The sequence below is a fragment of the Protopterus annectens genome, chromosome 15.part0 (genome assembly GCF_019279795.1).
Source record: "Protopterus annectens isolate FY-2018-M chromosome 15.part0, PAN1.0, whole genome shotgun sequence".
Classification (NCBI taxonomy): Eukaryota; Metazoa; Chordata; order Ceratodontiformes; family Protopteridae; genus Protopterus; species Protopterus annectens.
Window position 1 is genome coordinate 267,620,007 of NC_056749.1, and position 21,159 is coordinate 267,641,165.

At 41.6% G+C, this 21,159-nt stretch overlaps 1 protein-coding gene across 2 annotated transcripts in view; it reads left to right on the plus strand.

Annotated features, from left to right (window-relative positions):
* Nucleotides 1–7,994: 7,994 nt before the first annotated feature.
* The window catches only part of MARS2 (methionyl-tRNA synthetase 2, mitochondrial), a 32,374-nt gene continuing 19,209 nt past the window's right edge, over nt 7,995–21,159 (plus strand). Inside the window, exon 1 of one of the 2 annotated variants that reach the window (XM_044057017.1) lies at nt 7,995–8,606. In XM_044057017.1, the coding sequence (XP_043912952.1) occupies nt 8,294–8,606 (313 nt within the window). In that variant the 5' untranslated portion in view covers nt 7,995–8,293. Of the gene's footprint in view, nt 8,759–21,159 lie in introns of both variants that reach the window. The other variant, XM_044057018.1, reaches the window with a different exon arrangement.

Sequence of the window (21,159 nt, forward strand, 5' to 3'; positions counted from 1 at the left end):
TTCATACACATTCATATCTAGCTTTGTTCAGCTACATCATCCTGCTACATTTGCTTTATATAGCTGTAGACAAGTGTGGATGTTTGGTATAACAGACAATCATACTATCTGCATATTGCAGACTGAGAGCAACATATCCAGATTTCGGGATACACATTCCAGATGCAGCAACACTTTGAACATATTTCGCTGTTTGGTTTTGATTCTCACATGCATTTCATTCTGTACTGACTGCAGTAAACTTTATTCAGGGGTTATTACTACTGTATTGCTGGATTCATGACACTTTCTCACACTCTCTCACTTGTTTTCATTTTACTATTCAGGATGGTACTTACTTCTAGGCTTTATTGACATGTTTTACCTGTAGTTATTACAATCCTTTCCAGCAGTCTCACTTATGTCATGTTTCAGTATTTCAACAGGGATATAGTTCACACGTGATTTCATCATCTTCTGCAGCTATACTTTTCAGCCTGCTGCAGGTTGTGTACTATTTTCTTACAGATGGGGCATTTTTATTTCAGAATTTATGTCAGACATTTTCATTTTTCTGTTTGGCTTACAGGCTGCAACACACTTTTGTAATCAAGCAATACTTGCAAACACTTTCACACTGTTACTTGCACATTTTATTACTTAGTGACTACACTGCACTCTTTTGCTGACTGTCATACTTTTATATTTCTTTACAGTTACTGGTAGTGGATTACTGACCTGCCTGGTGGCGCAACCGCATCAGCCTATCGCCATAGGCTCTGCGGTTCGCAGAACGGACACCTGCAGCTGTAATATAGATGAAGTAATATTGGAATACACATCTCCATAATATCAGCTAGTTTCATTTCTTACATACATAATTAAATGTAACTTACTCAGTAGTAGGGCGTTGGGCATTTTCCGGACCTCATGGATCCAAAGGTTCAATTGGTCCTGCTTGCATCTCTTCAGGTCCGCATGGTGGTGATGGACCTGCTCACCAGTCCTTGGAATCCCTGTGGCACTGGTGAGATCATGAGCCAACCGGTCCCACGCCTCAGCCCTATATGCTCCCCACAGGACCTGGCCCTGCATGAGTTGGGCCTCATGATTGTGGACTAGGAGCCAGACCATGTACCTGGACTCCTCAATGCCCCACCTCTGTGCTCGAAAGCAACTACCATCTCCTACTCCTGTCATTCTGGCTGCAGTTCAATTCTACAATTGTTTATGCTGTGTATTCCCGCCTATGGGGCTTATATAGTCCATTTTTCCCGCACATATATGTGATTGGCCATTTTAGAATTGTATCAACTTCAATAAACCTGCATTGTCATGCTCCAGTTTGTATTCATTCCTATATATTAGCTATTATTGCATTTATAGGTACGGCTGTCATGGCTTAGTGGTTCAGTACCTTGACTATGGTGTATAGTATCCTGGGTTCGAACCTGGCCACTACTTTTTATTTTTATGACTGTCTAAACAAGCTGAGGGGTGTGTCTGTGTAAAGGCAGTTTTGATACGGCTTGCTCAACGTTGCCCGTTGGTTAGCTTGTTTGCGCGGTGCACAGCTCCGCGCAAACGGGGTATGCTGGTTTAAGCCTCATTTGGCTATCAGCACACATATTATGCTCAGCTCAGTTAGGGGCACATAGATTTAGCATGTTAAACCACTGCTCAGCTACGGGCACCCATTTTGCACCAGTTAAACCACTGCTCACCTACGGGCAGATGCACTCACCCTGTTAAGCTGTAGCTCAGCTATGGGCACATCTGGCATTTTTTATTGTTTTGTTACCTCACATTTCTTCAATATAAATGGGCTATTTCATTACATTTTACATAACATGTGATTTTATGTGTACATATTTGTCAGGGACTTGTTTCGTTCTTATTTTGCTAAAAATAAAAATTGGTGTTGTGGGGGCTCGAACCATGAATGCCTGCTCTTCAGCCAACATCTCTACCCATACGCTATTGCTTCTTGGCTTACTTCGCATATTTAGTTCTTATATGCTTTCTCACTGACTGCTAACTGTAGCTGCGCTACGGGCACGCCACAAACGAAGACTCATGGTTAAACATCTTTACAATTTAAAAAAAAATTATGAGATGTTCATTTGTATATTTTATGTTCGTAGTCTGTGGGGGCATGTGTTGTGTTTATTCACATTTCCATGGACTCTGTCGTGGGTGTTTACTTTGGACACTATTACTCTTCTGGGGGCGTGTCCGCTTACAGGGCTCGGCCTATGGACACACCCCCTACTGTCTTACACGGACCGTGTTAGCCTTAGGTGTGATTCAGCATGCTCTCATGAATATGCAGAGCATGCTGACATCACTCCGTTTAACTGCAGCCTCCGTGTATGAGTTATAACTCTTACATGGAGGCTTCGTGAATCCTGCCCATTATTTTTTTAATTAAAGTAAATGTGTCAGTCAGTCAGCAAAAGTGCCCCCTGGGGAAAACCACCCCTTTCTCCCCCACAGCTATGCCACTGGGCCCCTGCATCAAAGAATCCTCTAACAAGTATTTAATTTTCTTGTAGGCAATAGTTATTTCATTTCTAAATGTTATTTCTTATCTATCATTTCTGTACAATAAATTACATATGCTGCTAATAGAAGACATCCTGTCCACTATAGCCAAACCACAGATTGTTTGGCTTCATAAATCTTAGTGACTTGTCATTTCTGAGTGTTTCCATAAGCAGTCTTGCTTCCTTAGTTATACTATAGTACCTATGCTTATGGTTTGTAACTAGTCTATGTATTTCAGTGCTGCAAATATTTTCAAAAATAGCAACAGTAGGTTGGATGGGTGGAATGAAAGTACTTTTCCCCTTATGTCTCATTTCTGATGTATTTAAAGAATTGCCAAGCCCAGTCCCTTGTTTCTTAAACATAACCTGGAAATTGAGCTTCCTTGTGTAGAGTTTCAACTCTACTAGTGGGTCACCTAAATCAGTCTTAAGGGATGGCAGAAATTTAAAACCTTTTTTGAAAGGTGAAAAAAGGTTTTTGTCAAAGTTAAGGTCTGTGTAGTTGTAAATACTAAAACCCTGGGAGGTGAAAACCTTACCACAGTATGTAACAGAAATGCCTTCACTGTACTGTGAAGTTACAATATTACTAGGTGGTTCAACACTGCTTAATTGTTCCTTTTCCAATTTCTCCCCTCCCTTTGTTTCTCTGCCCCCCTCAGTCTCTGGGATCATTCAAAAAATATTCCTGCCCATGCAGGTTTTCTTTCCTTTCAGATCTTCTCAGTGGGGGAAATTATTGTCATATGCTTCACAAGTAGAGTCACTGAAATTGTTAAAAATTATTTTGTTCAGTCTCATTCAATTGTGCAGCATTGTCAGAAAGGACATTAGTGTTGTTAGCCAAGCTAGGTCTATGTAAATCATGTGTAGTTGCAGAAGAATAACTGTTAAAGTTAGCTCTGGGGGTCAGGAATGCCTTCGCTTGTAGGTATTCTACTTTGTCTCTGTCCAATTTCTTATGCTTCCTCCTTAAATTCTGCATAGCATTGTGTTCTACCTTAGAAAAATACTGCTGTATTTGTCACTATTATGCTCAAACAACAAGTCTTTTGTAATATCAAAGTTAAAATTGTTTAATTCATAAAACAATTGATTAATTCTAGTGTTGTTAAACTTAACTATCATTTGAATTAATTCCAGTCCATGTTAATAAAACATTTCAGTTAATTCATTTAGTTCTGTTTTTCAACACTAACCTATTAGGAAATGTATACATTCTAAGCCCCTTAAGGACCCTTTGAATTTTTAAACATTCCATTAAATATAAATTATATATTTGTAAGCTATGCACCTTTTCCATTTTGTTTTCATAATCATTCACCATAATTGTAAATGTCTGGTGTGGTGTATTTGGTGACTTTCAGGTGTGGGAGGATGGCATAATGGTTAAGCTGTTTACCTTACAGACGCAAGGTGCTGGGTTTGATTCTCACATGGGGTAATTGGCTAGGCTTGAAATGACTCACAAGGGCAGTTAGCCTAGTTCGAACCTAAAAACAAGTTCTTTGTTAAACCATTGTTGGAAAAAGTAATTTTTGTCTGTAAAAATATGCTGTGAAGTTGTTTAAGCATTTCATCCATGGTGCACCACTTTCTGCTCTCTCCTGGCTTCTCCTGAGGTCCTAATGATACTTCTGGCCCTTCTGATGACATCATCATGTGGGGGTATGGCCAAACAGCTTCTTCTTGCACTAGAAGTTGAACAGGCACACCTTTCTAAGGTTGAATCGAACTGGGTGACTTGTTGAGTTAAACGTGCAAAGAGTTGAGCTAAGTCACTCTCTGATGACATGTTGAATCTGGATTCTCTCTTTGTAGTTGGAGCAACTGTATCCTTGGTGGGTACAGAACACATTCCAAGTATGATGTCAATGGGTGAATAGAATTCAAGTAGTCAAAAAAAAATTATAAGCACTTCCCAAATGCACTTCCATGCTGGAAAAGGCAGACTAAAAGAAGGGGGAGCCAGTGTGTGACTGCATATATAGAAAAAACACCAAATAACACAATGAGGCACACATAGTAACACTTGGATGGATTAAATAGTAGTGGCAGTCTCAAATGCACTTGTAGAACATTCTGGAGTAACAAGGTCAGCTTAGCAATGCTACCTGGTGACTTCAACAACTATGCAGATTACTAAGAAAGTTGCAGGTTTACCAGCATTATCTTATAAACTTCATAAATAAAGCCACAAACTTCAGCCTTAGTTCAAAAGTCACTTATGTTAAAAAACAGAAAGAGAAATACAGTTTAGAACTTTCATCCCAAACCTTGGGACTTCTTCAGAACTGTGGCTTACAAGATAGAATCTCCATTAAATCTTAAAATAAGTATCATTCTGATCAATATAAATTAAGCAATAGTAGTTAAAAAAATATAAAAAGTTAAATACTTTTGATACTTCAAAAAAAACAATGTACCTAAATCATCATCATCATCAGCCCCCCCCTTTTCCCATTTTTTCTACATGGGGTTGGGGTATCATGTTAACTGTTGCCAACTCTCGATTCAGTGCTACACTCCTGCCTTCTTCAACACTCTTGCCTGACTGCCGCAGATCTTCTTTCACACAATCCATCCACCTCTTTGTTGGACATCCCCGCTTCCTCTTACCTTCTTCCTGTCTATTCCAAATCTTCCTCACCAGATTGTCTTCTACTTTTCTGCATATGTGTCCAGACCACTGTAATCTGTTCTCTTTGATCTTTTCTGCAATTGCAGCTACTTTGGCTTCTGCTCTTATGTCCTCATTTCTTCATCTGTCCTACAGTGTGCATCCTACCACCCTTCTCAGGCACTTCATTTCCATCAACTTTAGCTTCTTTAACTGTTCTGCCTTTACTTCCCAGGTTTCTGTACCATAAGGTAGTACTTGTCGCACCACTGTCTTTTACACCTTAATTTTCAGCTTCTTTGGCATTCTGTCATAGACTGCACCTGACACTCTTCCCTTCTAGCTCTATTCTCAGCTTCTTCTGATTTCCTCAATTTGCTACCATTACCACTGTCTTATCTGTACTTAGTTTCATCCCATGTGCCTTTAGTTTTGCATTCCATTCTCCTATCTTTTGTTGAAGTTCTTGCTCAGAGTTTGCCTGTAATGCCACATCGTCTGCATACAGCAACTTTGTTGATCCGTCCCCTCCAATCTGTTTGCTAATGTAGTTCATCACCAGTATGAACTACAGTGGGCTCAGAACTCAACCCTGGTATACACCCTCTCCCACTGGGAATCCATATGTGAGGCTGAACACTGTTTGTACTTGAGTCATTGGGTCCTTGTACATAGCCTGCACTAATTCTATCAATGTTTCTGGGACTTTAAACCACTGTAGTACTACCTAGATCAACTTTCTTGGGACCTTGTCAAATGCTTTCTCCAAGTCTAGGAATACCCAGTTGGACTCTCTCCATATCTCTAGCTTCTTCACAAGTATCTGTCTCACTGCAAACATCGGGTCAATTGTGTTGTATCCTGATCTGAATCGAAACTGCTCATCTCCCATCTTACATTTTACTACTGTGCGTATCCATTTATCAATCACTCTCTCCAGAACTTTCATGAACCCAAAAAAAGACCAAACTACTACTTTTTTCCCCCGAAATACCTCTCTCATGAAAAAACTAAATTTAAAGTCCTCTCTCTTGATAATACAACTACTGAAATCACTTCTCATAGCAAACTATTAGGGGTGATAGTGGATGATAATCTTACATTAACCTGCATATCCAAAATTGCATTAGTAAAGCTCATGAAAAACTAGTGATGCTTTACAGAGCCAAAAACTTTCTCACCGACAACTAAAACTACACTTGCCACTACTTATCTCCTCCACACACTTCTTTATGGCACTCCCATCTTTACTAACCTCCAACCTTCACAAAAATTAAAACATGAAGAATGATTTAACAAAGTTGCTAAATTTGCAGCACATGCCCCTTTCAGAACCTGCCACTATATAGCACTGCAAAGCCTAAATGGGTTAGAACTGCCCCATTAACTAACATATACATAACTTCTTACCACCTATAAAATTATTCGGGCATCCATCTGCTGTCCAGCACTACAATACATTCTATATAACTATGTTCCCAGTCGGTCATTGCAATCCAGTAACCAGAAATTCCTGTCTGTCATCTGTCTACTAACCTAGCAAATCTGCTGAACATTGTCTGTACTTCTACAAGGTTGCTAAGGCTTGGAATTCATTGCCTGTACCCCTCCCATCTTTCAAAACTACTCTGAAAGACTTCCTAGTTAAAATCTGTCTTTGTTCTTGCTCAAAAGCAGGATAAACTATATTCCTAAATTTGAAAAAGTACCTTTAGAGGACTGGAGTTCCGCTGTGGCGACCCCTAACTGGGAAAAGCTGAAAGACACAACAACAACCTTTTCATTCCTTATACCTCCTTACTCTCCCTTCTTCACTTACTTCCTTACTGCTATCTAATTTTCTTCCCTGACTTTTCCCTCACTTCATATTGAAATAAGTTGTCATGTACCTTGTATCGATTCTTAACCAATGTTTTACAGCAATGTCTTTCGGCTTTTCTCAGTTAGGGGTCGCCACAGCAGATCACTGGTCCACGGATTGATTGGCAGTGGAGTTTTTATGGTGTCGAGTTGCCAGCCCGGAGCCCAACCTTCACAGAAGGCACTCACGCACCTACCTGCATGTCTTTAAAGCTCACTGGACTGCAGGGAGGCCATGCAGACTCTGCACAGAAGGAGCTCCAGCCGAGAATCAAACTGGAGAACCTCTTCCTTAAACAATGTTTTATAGCATGTTTAATTTGTTTTAATTTTTATTTATTTATTTATTTTTATTTTATTTTACATTTGTTGACCGGGCTAGTCTAGCTGGATACATGTCCTTTTTCAGTAGAGGCCCGGGGAGAAAAGCTCCAACATAATGAGAAGACACAGTACATTTACATGCAGAAGAAATAGCATTAACATAAGCATAAAAGAAAATAGCAGGCTATATGTGCTAATTATTTAACATTCACATAATATGAATATTCACATAATGAGAAGACACAGTAGATTTACATGCAGAAGAAATAGCATTAACATAAGCATAAAAGAAAATAGCAGGCTATACATGCTAATTATTTAACATTCACATAATATGGAGACAGTCTAAAAATAATTATTTAAACTGCAGATGTTTTGTTTTTGAAGATTCTAAAATGTATGTTCTTAAAACTTTTTTTTTTTTTTTAATAATTTGAAGCTTCCCTTCCCGAACCGCTGCTGAAAATGGGCTTCTATCCAGTCGGACCCTGTAATGAAATGTCAATAAATCAATATGCCTTTACTGTGCCTTAGTTGCCACGCTTGTTCTTTCAGTACACTGCTTTATTAACTCCCAGCACTAGAGGGCAGAAAGTGTTACTGAAACGGGTAATTTAAAACGTGTTTGCTTTAAGATACGTGTGAAGTCGTTAGTGTCATTGTCAGTTACTTGCTTGAGTCAAATGTCAAAGTGCTAGTTTTCGTTTTGGCGAAAGTATATGCTGTGTACATGTGATATTGTTTTTGCCTCGGATTTTTTTTACGTTAGCAAGCGATTTATAGGAAGCTGTATTTGTAGTAATTTTGCAGTGTGAAGCAAGCAAACGTTTTGAGATGCAACTAGTGTGACTTCTGTGATTTTCAGAAGGGGGTAGTACATGCAAGACATATCCCTTATACCCCTTCAGTAGATCGTGGCTGGGTTAGTTAGTGTGGTTTGGTGATAGAGGGCGTTAATATTATGGCAGAACGGTGGCGTGCAGCATCTAGATACTGGATGCAGATTGAAGTTACGTTACAAGCAGGACAACGTTTAGGTATGCGTGGGAGCTGCGGCCGCACGTTTATCACCAGGAGGGCTGCTTCTAGTATCTTCACTACGTTACAGAATGAAACCCATGTTGAGCGCAGTAATACGAACGCTTTTTTCTTCACTACCCCTATTTTTTATGTAAATGCAGCACCCCATCTGGGCCATCTCTACTCTGCTGTTCTTGCAGATGCGCTGCATCGATACCGGCTTCTTACGGGGCATAGGTCTAAATTCTCCACAGGTAAAATATTTCTCATCCTGCTTTCCCCCCCCAAAAGCTGGGAGAAATGTAGTTCAGGTGCACTTTTTAAATATCGAGACAAATGACTACGATGAATTGTATTACCGCATATTCTATGAAGAATGTGCAAGTCCCAAGTCATCGAGCAAAAGGTAGAGTCAAGGTCAGGTGTCACTTAAGTCTGAAATCTACATTTTCGTTGCTACCTAAACTATTATTAATGACGATATTTGAGTTTGATGGTCGTGTGATTTAACTGTAACGCGAATGGGTTTTATTTATTTTTTTTTGTAGTATACTTTAATTTTACTCCTCCTTAAAGCTATTTTCGTTTTTTATTGCTGATCCTTCGATGTTATTGTACTGTGTTGCATTTGTGTAGTTCATAGGTGCGTACTAGGCCAACAGCCTTGGAGTCTTTACAAGCCTAGCCGGTAGAAGTGCCCTAGCATCATGCCGCCTTTAAAGTTCCAGGTGCCTCTAATTAAGCTTTTATTTTATTGTGTATGATAACATTCTAAAATTGTTTTTTTTATGTATATTTTGTAAACCCTTTATTACATTTTCAATAAATTTGGATTACTGTATAAAGTAGAGCCACCAGAGTGATCCCTGGGGTGAACTTTATTTCCCATCCACTCATCAAGATTTAAAAATGGCCAATGAGGTGCTCTGCTTGACATGTATGGGAAGTCTATTCCCGCGCATGGGCAGTCTCTGGGTTGTGAACCTGGCCCTCCAGCATGTTCGGTTGATTGTGGTAATGATGTTGAGGTCCCTGCAGCATGTGTGTTGTGGAGGGATTGGGATTTCTTTAGGTGTAACACAGTGCTGGGTCAGACATGGCTTTGCAAGTCAAGCAGAGATCGCATGTTAATAGATGATATGAGATGGAATAAAGCTGGAGTTTGTTTGAGGCTGTCCATGCAGGGCATGTGTTTAAGGCCTAGGATCCTCTTGGTGAGGTACTTTTGTGGCCTTTTCAACAGTTGCAGGTGTTTAGTGATTTACATGCCTAATGGGGCATTATACTCTGGTCTAATTAGGGAAGAGTAGAGAAAGATGATGACCTCTTTCTCCTTGGATGCAAAACCCTTGGTAAAGAGATGTGCCACATAGTACTTTCTGGCCATAGTATCAATGTGGTGGTCGAAGGAGAGGTTGCTGTCAACCTGTGTCCCCAGAACTCTTAATGCCTTCAGTGATCAGTGGGCTACCATCAATGTGGTAATTAGTGGGAACTGAGTTTTTCCTAAAGGGAATGACTATGTGTTTTTTGGCATTAAGCTTAAGGTCATAGCTTCGTCAGTCATTGGTCTCAGTGAGGCCTTTCTGTAGGATGTCTACATCACTTGGGGAGTTAATAATGGCTCCCGGCTTGCAATTGTCGGCGGACTTGGTCAGCCAGAGTCCCTCTGTGTTGGCCTGGACTTCTGAGAAGTAGATGCCAAACAGGAGAGGGCCCAGGACTGATCCCTGTGGGACTCCACTTGTGACTGTCGGCAGTCTGACTTAGAACCCACTGTGTGAAAGTAGCAGTCTCTATCTGTGAGCCAATTTGCAACCTACCTAGTGGTATAGGGGTTGATGCCTAGTTTGGTGAGTCTTATCAATTCCTGAGTGGGGAATGGTATCAAAGGCCTTGGCCAGATCGAGATAGGCTGTATGAACTCCCTTGTCCTCATCCACAGCTCTGGTGACTGATTCAAAGAAGTCAGCCAGGTTGAGCAGGCATGACCTACCCACCACAAAACCAAATTGCGTGGGATTCAGAGTTTGGAGATTTTCTATATCCTTAAGTAGGTCTATGATGATGCGCTCTATAGCCTTACATGTCAGACTTGTCAGGCTAATGGGCCAATAATTCCCATGGTCTATAGTCACTCCCCCTTTATGAAGAGGGGTGACACTAGCAGTATGCCATTCTGTAGGGACAAAGCCTGAGGTGAGGCTGTGACTGAATAGGGCACACAGGTGTGGTGCCAGTTCACTTTGTAATTCATGTAGAACACAGCCAGGGATCCATGTGCAACTAACAGTGGGCAAGACTGCTTTTCAGTTTATAGCATCCTACAGACCACCCTCTCAAAGTCAGGAATCTGCTTTCTTGAAAGCATTGCAGAACATGAAGATCTGCCGAACACCATTATATTGGGTGACTTCAACTACCCAAACATTGACTGGGAGCACTACTCAAGCCCCAGCACCTTAGCGCAAAGGTTCCTGGAAATTATAAACTCAGATGCTATGGAACAACTAGTCACCACTCCCACAAGAGGGGACAACATACTAGACCTGATCATTACCAACATGGGGACTCTATGCTCCACACCAGAAGTATATCCCTCATTGGTAAGATCAGACCATAAATTAATTTCACTGGATGTCCACATCCCGACCCCACCCCCAGCCCAGAAAACCACAGTGAAAAACTTCTCAAAACCGAAGTGGAATCCTTCAAGGCCCCAGGGCCAGTGGAAACTACGGCCCAAACTGCAGAATCCTATATAAACGCATTCTATGGACATCTCCAGGAATGCATGGATCATGCTATCCCAAACAAAACCGAGACCCAATCATCCAAAGGCAGGCGTCCAGTCTGGTGGACCCTTGCCATAAATAAACTGTACAACAGAAGTAGGGAGCTACTACATGATAGAGCAAAATCCCAAATAGGGAAGGCATCTCTGATCAGTACTAGCAAAAAATTACGATCCCTCATAAAATCCTCCAAGGCCAGCTTCAAGAGAAAAATTGCACAGGACACCAAAGACAATCATAAGGATTTTTTCAGTTATGTTAGGAACCTGGGATGCAACTCCCAGACTTGTTCTGAGTTGATTCTAAATGACAAAAAATACACTGAACCCACAGACATCGCCAATATCCTGGCAGACAGGTTCAGTGCAAACTTCTCCCCCCCAAAAGAGCAAGTATCTATCCCGGCAGAGGGCTGCCTCCCAAACATCTCTGAAGCTCAGGTGAAGGCTGCCCTGTCCAAAGCAAAAAAACACTGCTTCCATGGGACCAGATGGCGTCCCAGGTTGCGTCCTACATGAACTCCAAGAGGAACTAATCCCTCAAATAAAACGGCTATACAATCTCAGCCTCACTACAGGATATGTGCCCACAGAATGGCGTACAGCAACAGTGGCCCCACTCCACAAAGGTGGAGCCTCTACGGACCCTGGAAACTATCGCCCTATAAGCCTGACTAGCTTAGTCTGCAAGGCTATGGAGAGGATCATCATGGAACTCATAAAGACATTGGGGACCTACAGACACTAGATCCTACCCAGTTCGGCTTTGTCAAGGGCAGATCCTGCCTTTTGAACCTGGTTGACTTCTTTGAAACAGTCACCAAAGCCATAGATGAAGGGAAGGTAGTCCACACAGCCTATCTGGACCTTGCAAAGGCATATGACACAGTACCCCACTCGGGCATCATAGATAAGCTATCCAGCTTAAATATAAACCCCTATGTCACAAGATGGGTCGCAAACTGGCTCAAAGACAGAACCCACAGAGTGAGAGTTGCTGGAGCCATGTCAGACTCGAAACCGGTCACAAGTGGTGTCCCACAGGGTTCTGTCCTGGGACCACGCTTGTTCGGTATATACTTTTCCGAGGTACAGGCAAATGTGGGAGGACTATGGCTCACCAAGTTCGCAGACGACTGCAAACTGGGTGCCATAATCGACTCTCCATCCTTCAAAAAGGTCTCACAGACAGATAACTGGTGCCAGCGCCATGGTTTAAAGCTAAATGCCAAAAAATGTATAGTCATACCCTTTGGCAAAAACAATGTGCCCACAAATTACCACATAGGCGGAAACCCATTAAGTACAGAGAAAATTATTAGGGACCTGGGGACCCAAGTTGATAGTAATCTCTCCTTTGAAAACCACATTGCCAAAGTGGTTAGAAAGACCTTCTACATAGCCCACCTCATCACGAAGGGTTTCACATCTAGATCAAGAGAGGTAATCGTGCCCCTTTATTCATCCCTCATCAGGCCCATCATAGAATACAATGCCCCTTTTGGGATGTACCTTACCCGGCACCTGCAGCAGTTAGAAAGACCCCAAAAGTATCTCGCCAAGAGGATCAAGGGTCTCAAACAGATGCCATATGCTGCTCGGTTAAAAAACTCCAGCTCTACTCAGTTGCATACCGCCTACTTCGAGGCGATCTATGCCTGACATACAAAGCTATGTCAAATCCAGAATTAATGGACGTGCTCCACCTCAATAAATCTAACTCCCTTGGAGCCACATGCTCGAGGGACTTGAACCTCAGCACAGAAATAAATAGAACTTGCTGGAGGGACAGGTTCATAACCCAGTGGCTCCCTTCGCTCTGGAATAGAATTCCAGTTCATGTGAGGCAGAGCACCTCACTGAATCTCTTCAAGAAGAATCTCGATAGGTGGATGGGGGATCGTAAGTTTGTCCCAGGGATTACTCCCGTGTCACTATTAGACAGAGGCACAGTAAACTAAACCTTAAAAAGGGCACAGTATACTCAAATCAAGGGGTGGCGTAAGCCATACAGAATCGGGCTAGGCTTATAATTGCCCCAGGGCAGATAGCCTAGTATGAACCTATATTATCGGGTCCCATGGAAGCTGTATTCTTGGCCTTGGGCAATGCAGCTTTAAGCTGTGCTGCAGTAATGCTGGGTGCCTGGCATTCTTCTGGTATTGTGATTGGTCCTTTGGGGGGGGGGGTAAAGTCTGCCAGTATGTTGGCAATATCTGATGGCTCAATATTGTGCAGTAACTCAAAGCAAGTCTGGGTATTGCCGTGGAGATTCTTGACATAACTGTAGAAGGCTTTGTGGTTGTTTTTAGTGTCTGCTGCAATTCTGCCTTCATAGCTAGCTTTAGAGTTTTTTTTGAGGGATCTCAACTTTTTGATGAGGCTAATAAGGGTGTTTTTCCAGTCTTGGGACTTCACCTTTTTCTGCAACAGTTTCTTCCTTCTATTGTAGAGTTTAATGGCAGGAGACTAATCAGGGTGGAATTGACTATTGGTGTTGATCAACGGTTGCCCATGTTAGTAATAACCAGGTCAAGGATGTTGCTTCCTCTAGTGGGGGTAAGAATGAGCTGGTCTAGTGCATTGGAATTAATGAATTCCAGGAAGCGTTGGGCAAGTGTATTGGTGCATGAGTAGATTTCCAGTTGATGGAGGAATAGTTGAAATCATCCAGTATGAGAGTGTTGGGTTGGACCCTGATATTTCCAAGTTGCGGAACATGGAATGAGAGTCTTGGGACATGGTTGGGGACCTATAGCAGGCTACGACCTGAATCTTACCCACTGTTAGTTGTACCTGAAGTATCTCCGATGCGTTATGCTGGGCTACTAGTCTGGAGGCGTGCATATCCTTTATGAATATGGAGACGCCACCGTTCGATTCTCAGAGCGTGTTCTGTGTGGCGACATGCGTGAATGGGCGTTCCTTCATTGAAGGTTGTGCGTTAGGCCCGGGAAGCCAGCATGTAAAAATCTACTGTCAATCATTAGCGGACCGGAGTTCCGCTGTGGCGACCCCTAACCGGTAAAAGCCGAAAGAGACAACCACCACCATTGGATCTTCGGTCCATTTTCTGAGGCCGAAAGGTGTGGAATGAGTTATAACCTGGTAGCGCAAGGATGCATTTGGCTGCTTTAAACCAGGTCTCCGTTACAGCACAAATGTCGATGTTCTCCATTTTGAGGAGTGCTTCGAGTGAGTGCATGTTGAGATTTAGACTAATAGCATTGTGTGCAGCATGACCCTCAGATTGCATTTATTTATAGCTGTTACGGTGGTAATTTGGTCTTTGGAACACCGCTTAAAAAGGCACTATAGGGGTGATGAGCCTTGACCAGTATCCAGAAGTCTAGGGGTTGACAGATGCAGGCCGTCTCTGGTAAAGCTTTGAGGTCTGTCAATCATGTCATCCCAAGCAGACAGATACCGGATCCGCTTAGAATGACACCAGAAACTTAGCCAGTTGTTGAAGTCCATCATTTTCTGCTTGTACTGCGGTATCTTTCTGGGCGATGGTAGGATGCTGCTCAGGGCTAGGGTCAAACCTGCCTGTGCCACATAATCCGAGAGCTCCTCCATGTCTCTCTTCACCTAATCCAGGTAGGTACGTCTCAGGTCATTCACACCCGCATGGACAATGACAAAGTCGTACTTGTGGAGTGCCCTGAGTGCATGTGTTGTGTTGGATCCTGGCACCCGATAGACAGCTGACTGTTACCTTCTCCTTATTCAACCTAGTGAGTGGGACACTAGTGTGCCTCACTATCGAGTCACCTTTGATTAGTATATTAGGTAAGCTGTTTTGCCTTAGGGGCTTGAGTTGAGGGGCACAATATGTAGCTGAGCTATGTGTCTTGTGATTTATGCTGTGTTGTGGTCGAGTGTGTTTCTGATTTTGGAGGTCTCTGCTGTTTGGGTAAATTTCTCGAGAGCCTCCACGAAGGTGGGTGTGTGGGTTGTGTTTTTATGTGAGAGATGTGATGCTGGGTGTTCTGGAGGGCTATGTGTTCCATGTGGTGTGGTGCAGGTGTTGACCTTCTCTTGACCAGCTGTTCCGGTCTTGGCTGGATAGTGCATGTCTTCCAGTTTGGATATATAAGTGCATTTCACAAGTCTTGAGTGATGGGAGGTAAGAGGAGAGGGTTGTCTGTGCACAATTGGCAGTTGCTGCACTGCCTCAAAATGGCCAAGCTCACCAGGTTAATAGGAGAAAGCACAGGCAACTGACCTTTAGACATGCCAGGAGGGGATGGTCATTATTAAGTACTGGAGCTGTTTCCTTGTAGGATGTTTAGTGCTCTTAGTACTTGTGGTGTGTGCTACAATAATTGCTACAAGAAACCAGATGAAGTGCTTGGCAAAAAAGCTAGTTAAATACAAGAGAGAAGAAAACTAGAAAGATCTAAGGGGAGAATTGAAGAGCAGACTTTCTGGTACCGGTAATAGTTTACCCTAGCTTAATGGCGCTGTGCACGGCACGCAAACCTGTGCAAACATGGACAAGAGTGCAGACCACAAACCTTCTTAATATAAAATAACTGGCCTGAAGGCCAAGTGCTTAAACCAGAACTAAGACACTTTTAGAATAACAGACACTAAGCCTTCAATCAGCAACTCCCAACTTAGAAGGATGTTAAGCTACCTGTCCTGCCACAAGAGTGCAGACCACAAACCTTAATGAAGCCCAAGTGCTTAAACCAAAAGGCTTAGAATAACAGTTACAATTTAGTTTGTGGTGCTATTTGTTTTTCTCGCTGTCTCTCCCTTCACATGTTGTACATTTAGTTTTTGGAAATGCTACATTTCTCATGCTTTGGTTTTACGTCTTGTGGAAGAGTGGTATAACATTTAGTTTTACTGCCTCACAGCGTTTGGTTCTGCACGTCAGCTGGTGTGGAGGCCACATGCATTTTTGCCAGGAGCTCTGGTTTCCACTTACATCTCCAAGACATGCATTCCTCTTTTACGATACTGAGAATGTGTGCTTGTAGGTCCTGGAGTGGCATCTCTTTTAGAATTAGTTTTTTTTGCTTTACATCCATTGAGTGCTGGGATAGGCGCTAGATCCCCAGCGATCTTGTTTTGGATTTAAGTAGATAATGAGAAAATACATGAATGAGTTTATCAATGAGTCTGTCATGCTCTGTTTATGTGTTTGGGATGTGGGTGGAGATTGGAGCACCTGGTGAAAACCCACTCTGGCAGAGGTAGGATGTGCAAACTGACCACAGAAGGCACCCAGCCTGATAAAAAGAAAACTCTACATTTCACGTTAAGATGGAGAATGTAGAAAATGTCATCAGGTTATAGATTTGTAGAATTCTTAGAAAATGTTGTGTGTGAGGAGGTATTGTTCTGTCTGTTTTTGTGCGGAGGAGATAATTGTGTATGAGAGTCCTGGGAGATGTGCAATCAGAATTGAGGCTGTTGACATACCACACTTGAGGTGTTTGGAGTGTTTAACCAGCTGACTTCTGCAATGGAACATTGGCATAAATTTATTTCACATTTGTTAACCGGGTTAGTCCAACTGAGTTTGAAAATAAACCTATTTTCAGTGGAGACCCGAGGGGAAAAGCCCCAGCAAACATAAGTAGATAAAGTGACAATATACAAATGTTAAATAATCACAATGTAAAATAATTGTAAAAAGAAAAGGTCATTAGCGATTTGCATTGCATTGATAGAAAGCAACCCATTTTCAGTGGAGACCCAAGGGGAAAGAGACCCAGCAAACATGAGCAAAGGTAAACATACAGGTCAAAAACTATTATAAACAACAGTGCAAATGCAAAATTAATTATAAAGAGAAAAACAAAAGAAAAAATTATGAACATTAAGGGTTGCACTGATAGCAGTGGTCAAAATGTACTACATATGAAAGTAAAAAACAAAGATAATCGTTCAAAAGGAGGACAATGTATAGACATTGATAGGAAGTGGGGGGAGGGGAGATAGTGTGGAGAATGTCTTCTTCTTTCAGCTGTTCCTGTTAGGGGTCACCACAACAGTTCATCTGTTTCCATTTCTTCCAGTCCTCTGCATCTTGCTCTGTCACACCAACCACCTGCATGTCCTCTCTCTCCACATCCATAAACCTTATCTTAGGCCTTCCTCTTTTTCTCTTATCTGGCAGCACCATCCTTAACATCCTTTTCCCAATATACCCAGCATCCCTCCTCAGCACATGTCCAAATCAGTGCAATCTTGCCTCTCTAGCTTTGTCTCCAAACCGTCCAACCAGAGCTGACCCTCTAATATACTGATTCCTAATACTGTCCATCCTAGTCACACCCAATGCAAATCTTAACATATTTAACTCTGCCACCTCCAGCTCTGACTCCTGCCTTTTTGTCAATGCCACTGTCTCCAACCCATATAACATAGCTGGTCTCACTACCCTCTTGTAGACCTTCCCTTTCACCATTACTGGTACCAGTCTGTCACAATTCACTCCTGACACTCTTCTCCACCCACTCCACCCTGCCTGTACTCTCTTCCACACTCGCCATTACTCTGAATTGTTGATCCCAAGTATTTAAACTCTTCCACCTTCATCAGCTGTACTCCCTGCATCTTCACCATTCCTCATCCTCCTCCTCATTCTGTCTTAGTCCTGCTGACCTTCATTCCTCTCCACTGTAGAGCATATCTCCACCTCTCAAGGGTCTTCTCAACCTGTTCCGTACTCTCAGTACAGATCACAATGTCATATGCAAACATCATAGTCCATGGAGTGCAAATAAGAGAGGGCTCAGAGCTGACCCTTGATGTAATCCCACCTCCAGCTTAAACACATCTGTCACTCCCACCGCAGAACTCACCACTGTCACACTGCCGTCATACATATCCTGTACAGCTTTTTCTGCCACTCCTGACTTCCTCGTACAATACCACAACTCCTCTCTAGGCACCCTGTCATATGCTTTCTCTAAGTCCACAAAGACACAGTGCAACTCCTTCTGATCTTCTCTATACATCTCCATCAACACAGGTGACTCCTCCAATTCTGTAGGGAAAATCTGGAACAGGCTTCCCAGCAATCTTCAATTATTGTCATCACTACCACTAAAACTACTCCTTAAAGCACAATGGCTATGCCCATGCACTAACCCAGATTAAAACTAATTTTTCAGCATTACTTGTCTTTTTCTGATCTCTCAGCCTCTTTAATGCTTCATTGTTTTGCAAGACTCATTTTGCCTGCAAACTTCCTTGTAGTACTTACAATTTGTTAACTTACCCCTGCTCCATGCACCCACTTCATAGCTTTGAATGTATGTCATCCATCCCCCTTGAGTGTATAACTTCTAAACAAACCTGTAGTGAATTTCTATCCATCTCACTTTGCCTACTCTCCCTTCTCAATTGTCAACCCCTTAACCTGTGTATCTTGCATCTGCAACTAATATATTTACTATACAGTATACCCATGATTCTTAGCATGTTTGTATAATGCTAGCCTATACCAATGTTTGTTTCTCTTTGTGTACACATGTCATGTTGTTGCTATAATGTTAGCCTATACTGTAATGTAATTTTTTTTAGTTTTGTCTGTTCTGTGGTGTCTATCATTGTGTACTACTGTTATATTACATAGATTTGGAGCTTTTCTCCCCGGGCCTCTACTGAAAATGGACATGTATCCAGCTAGACTAGCCCGGTCAACAAATGTAAAATAAAATAAACACTCTTAGAGCAAACATCGCATCTGTAGTGCTCTTTCCCGACATGAAACCATAACGCTAATCACTAATCATCACCTCCCTTCATAACCTAGCTTCCACTATTTCCCATAACTTCATGCTGTGACTGATCATTTTTATCCCTCTATAGGTACTACAGCTCTGCACATCACCCTTATTCTTAAAAATCGGTACCAAAACACTTTTTCTCCATGACTGGCATAAATATGTATCCTAATTTATTTTTTCTACCCAGACCCAGAGAAAGTAGGTTTATGATTTGCAAGTGAGGGTAAGTGTTCTTGGTATTTCTCATGCTTGTATGAGGCCAGTTTATTTAAGTGTTTTGTGTGATGGTAAGCAGTTTCAGTTCGCTGACCCAGAAGATGCTGGCAAGTGGCTTGTAAGGTTGAAAACTGATTGTACACCAGCTGCTGGTACTGATAGTTTTGTTGAAACAGAATTGACAGAATATTGTTGGTATACTTTTCACTAGTATCTATCTGCCTGTGAAGTGCATTTTTGTTTGTTGTGGATGCCCAAAGTTGCTCATGCAGAAGTTTTGGTATTTTTTTTAAGCTGTCAGCAATGTGATTAAGTAGTTGAAGGTTGTTATTCACAGGATGTTTTGCTTGGGAAAAAGTTTCTTTTATGTCTTTACAGTCACTTTATGGTGGAGGCATAGCTCTCAACCTTTGATCTCCAAAATGAGGAGCACTAGCCCCATAATGTGTGGAACACGTACTAATGGCTTACTAACAACTTCAACCAGGAAGGTCATGGCATTGTTTAAATATGCTGGTTTACTTATAAAAAAGATATTTTAATGAATTACTATGATTCATTTCTATTTACCATGAATATCCTTAACATTTTCCTAATACTGAATGTGTGACGGACCCTTTCAATGTGGAACTTTGAGAAACATGAACTTTTTAAGACCCCAAATGGGGTACACTTGAGAAGTATGGGTGGAGGACTGTGTTGTACTCCAAATGCTGTGCTGCAGTAATGTATTTTTGTTTTAGTAGATATTCAGAGAAGATTCACAATATACAATGTTACAGTGGGGGCTTTGTTGCCACATATTGGAGAAGTTGAGACAAATGAACAGCAAAATCTCAACTTTTTAGTCAGTGCTGTTGATTTCTTATGAAAAATGCTAATATTCTGTTATGTTTCCAAAGAGTGGTTGTTTCAGAAAAGCTATATAAAATAGCTTTGGTAACGAATGTATTAAGGTTCAAAGGGGCAAGGGAGGAAGGTGCGTATGAAATTGTTTACCTAAAATTCATTGTTATGTACTGTTGTTTTCATCCTTAAGATATAAAACTTTTGAATGGATTTCCCAGTCTTGCAACCCTCTTCAGAACAACTGATCACTTTGCATCAGGATCTCTCACACTGAGACTAGTTTGCAGATTAACAGTTGTGCTTGGCGCAGTGTGACCTGTTGATACAGAATGCCTTTGTATTTACAGTGCAGAGACATCTTACCTTTTTGATTTTTTTTTCCCAGGAAAGTCTCCCTTTGCTCCTTTCAGTAAAGTTTGCAGTGATTCTAACTCCGACTTGAACACTGCCTAGTAGTAATGGGGAAGAATAAAAAGGAGCAGCATTGGGTGTCCAGTATCTGGTCTTCTTTTAGAGTACGTAGTGCTCCTCAAAAGGACAGCATGAACTGCAGCTTCTGTGTGGGAAAGAAGCTCATGTTATTACAGTTGTTTGAATTTTATTCTCACAATTGAGACTTAGGTTTTTAATAGATAAGTTTACATTGGTTCTGTTTAAGTATGCATTCTGATTATTCAGACACATAGGTCAGTATATGCCACTGTTTATTTCTGCATCCAAGTTACAGATGATGTGTGAGTAATAGTACAGTAGATGTTGTAAATAATTTCCATACCTATGAAAGTGTGCTGTTTTGTTCATAAAATATAAGTTTTACTACAGAAAACTTATATTTTTTATAACATGTGAAGCAACACCATGACAATGTAAATATTGTCAACCAGGAAGTATCTCGGCACTAGGGCAGCTTTATTATCTTATTTCAGCTTAGAATCTGAACGCGTAAACAAGTTTGTTAGTTTCTGGTATGTGTACATGTGTGTTTCTGGTATGTGTACATGTGTGTTTCTGGTATGTGTACATGTGTGTTTGTGTACATGTGTGTTTGTGTTATCAACTAACCTTTTTACATGTTTTAATCTCATCTGCTGGTTATGACTTGTCAAGACTGCTTATTTTTGCAACACCTTGTTATCATTCTGTCAGTTTCACGTTGTTATATTGGACATATTTTACTTGGGGAATTTTTTTTCC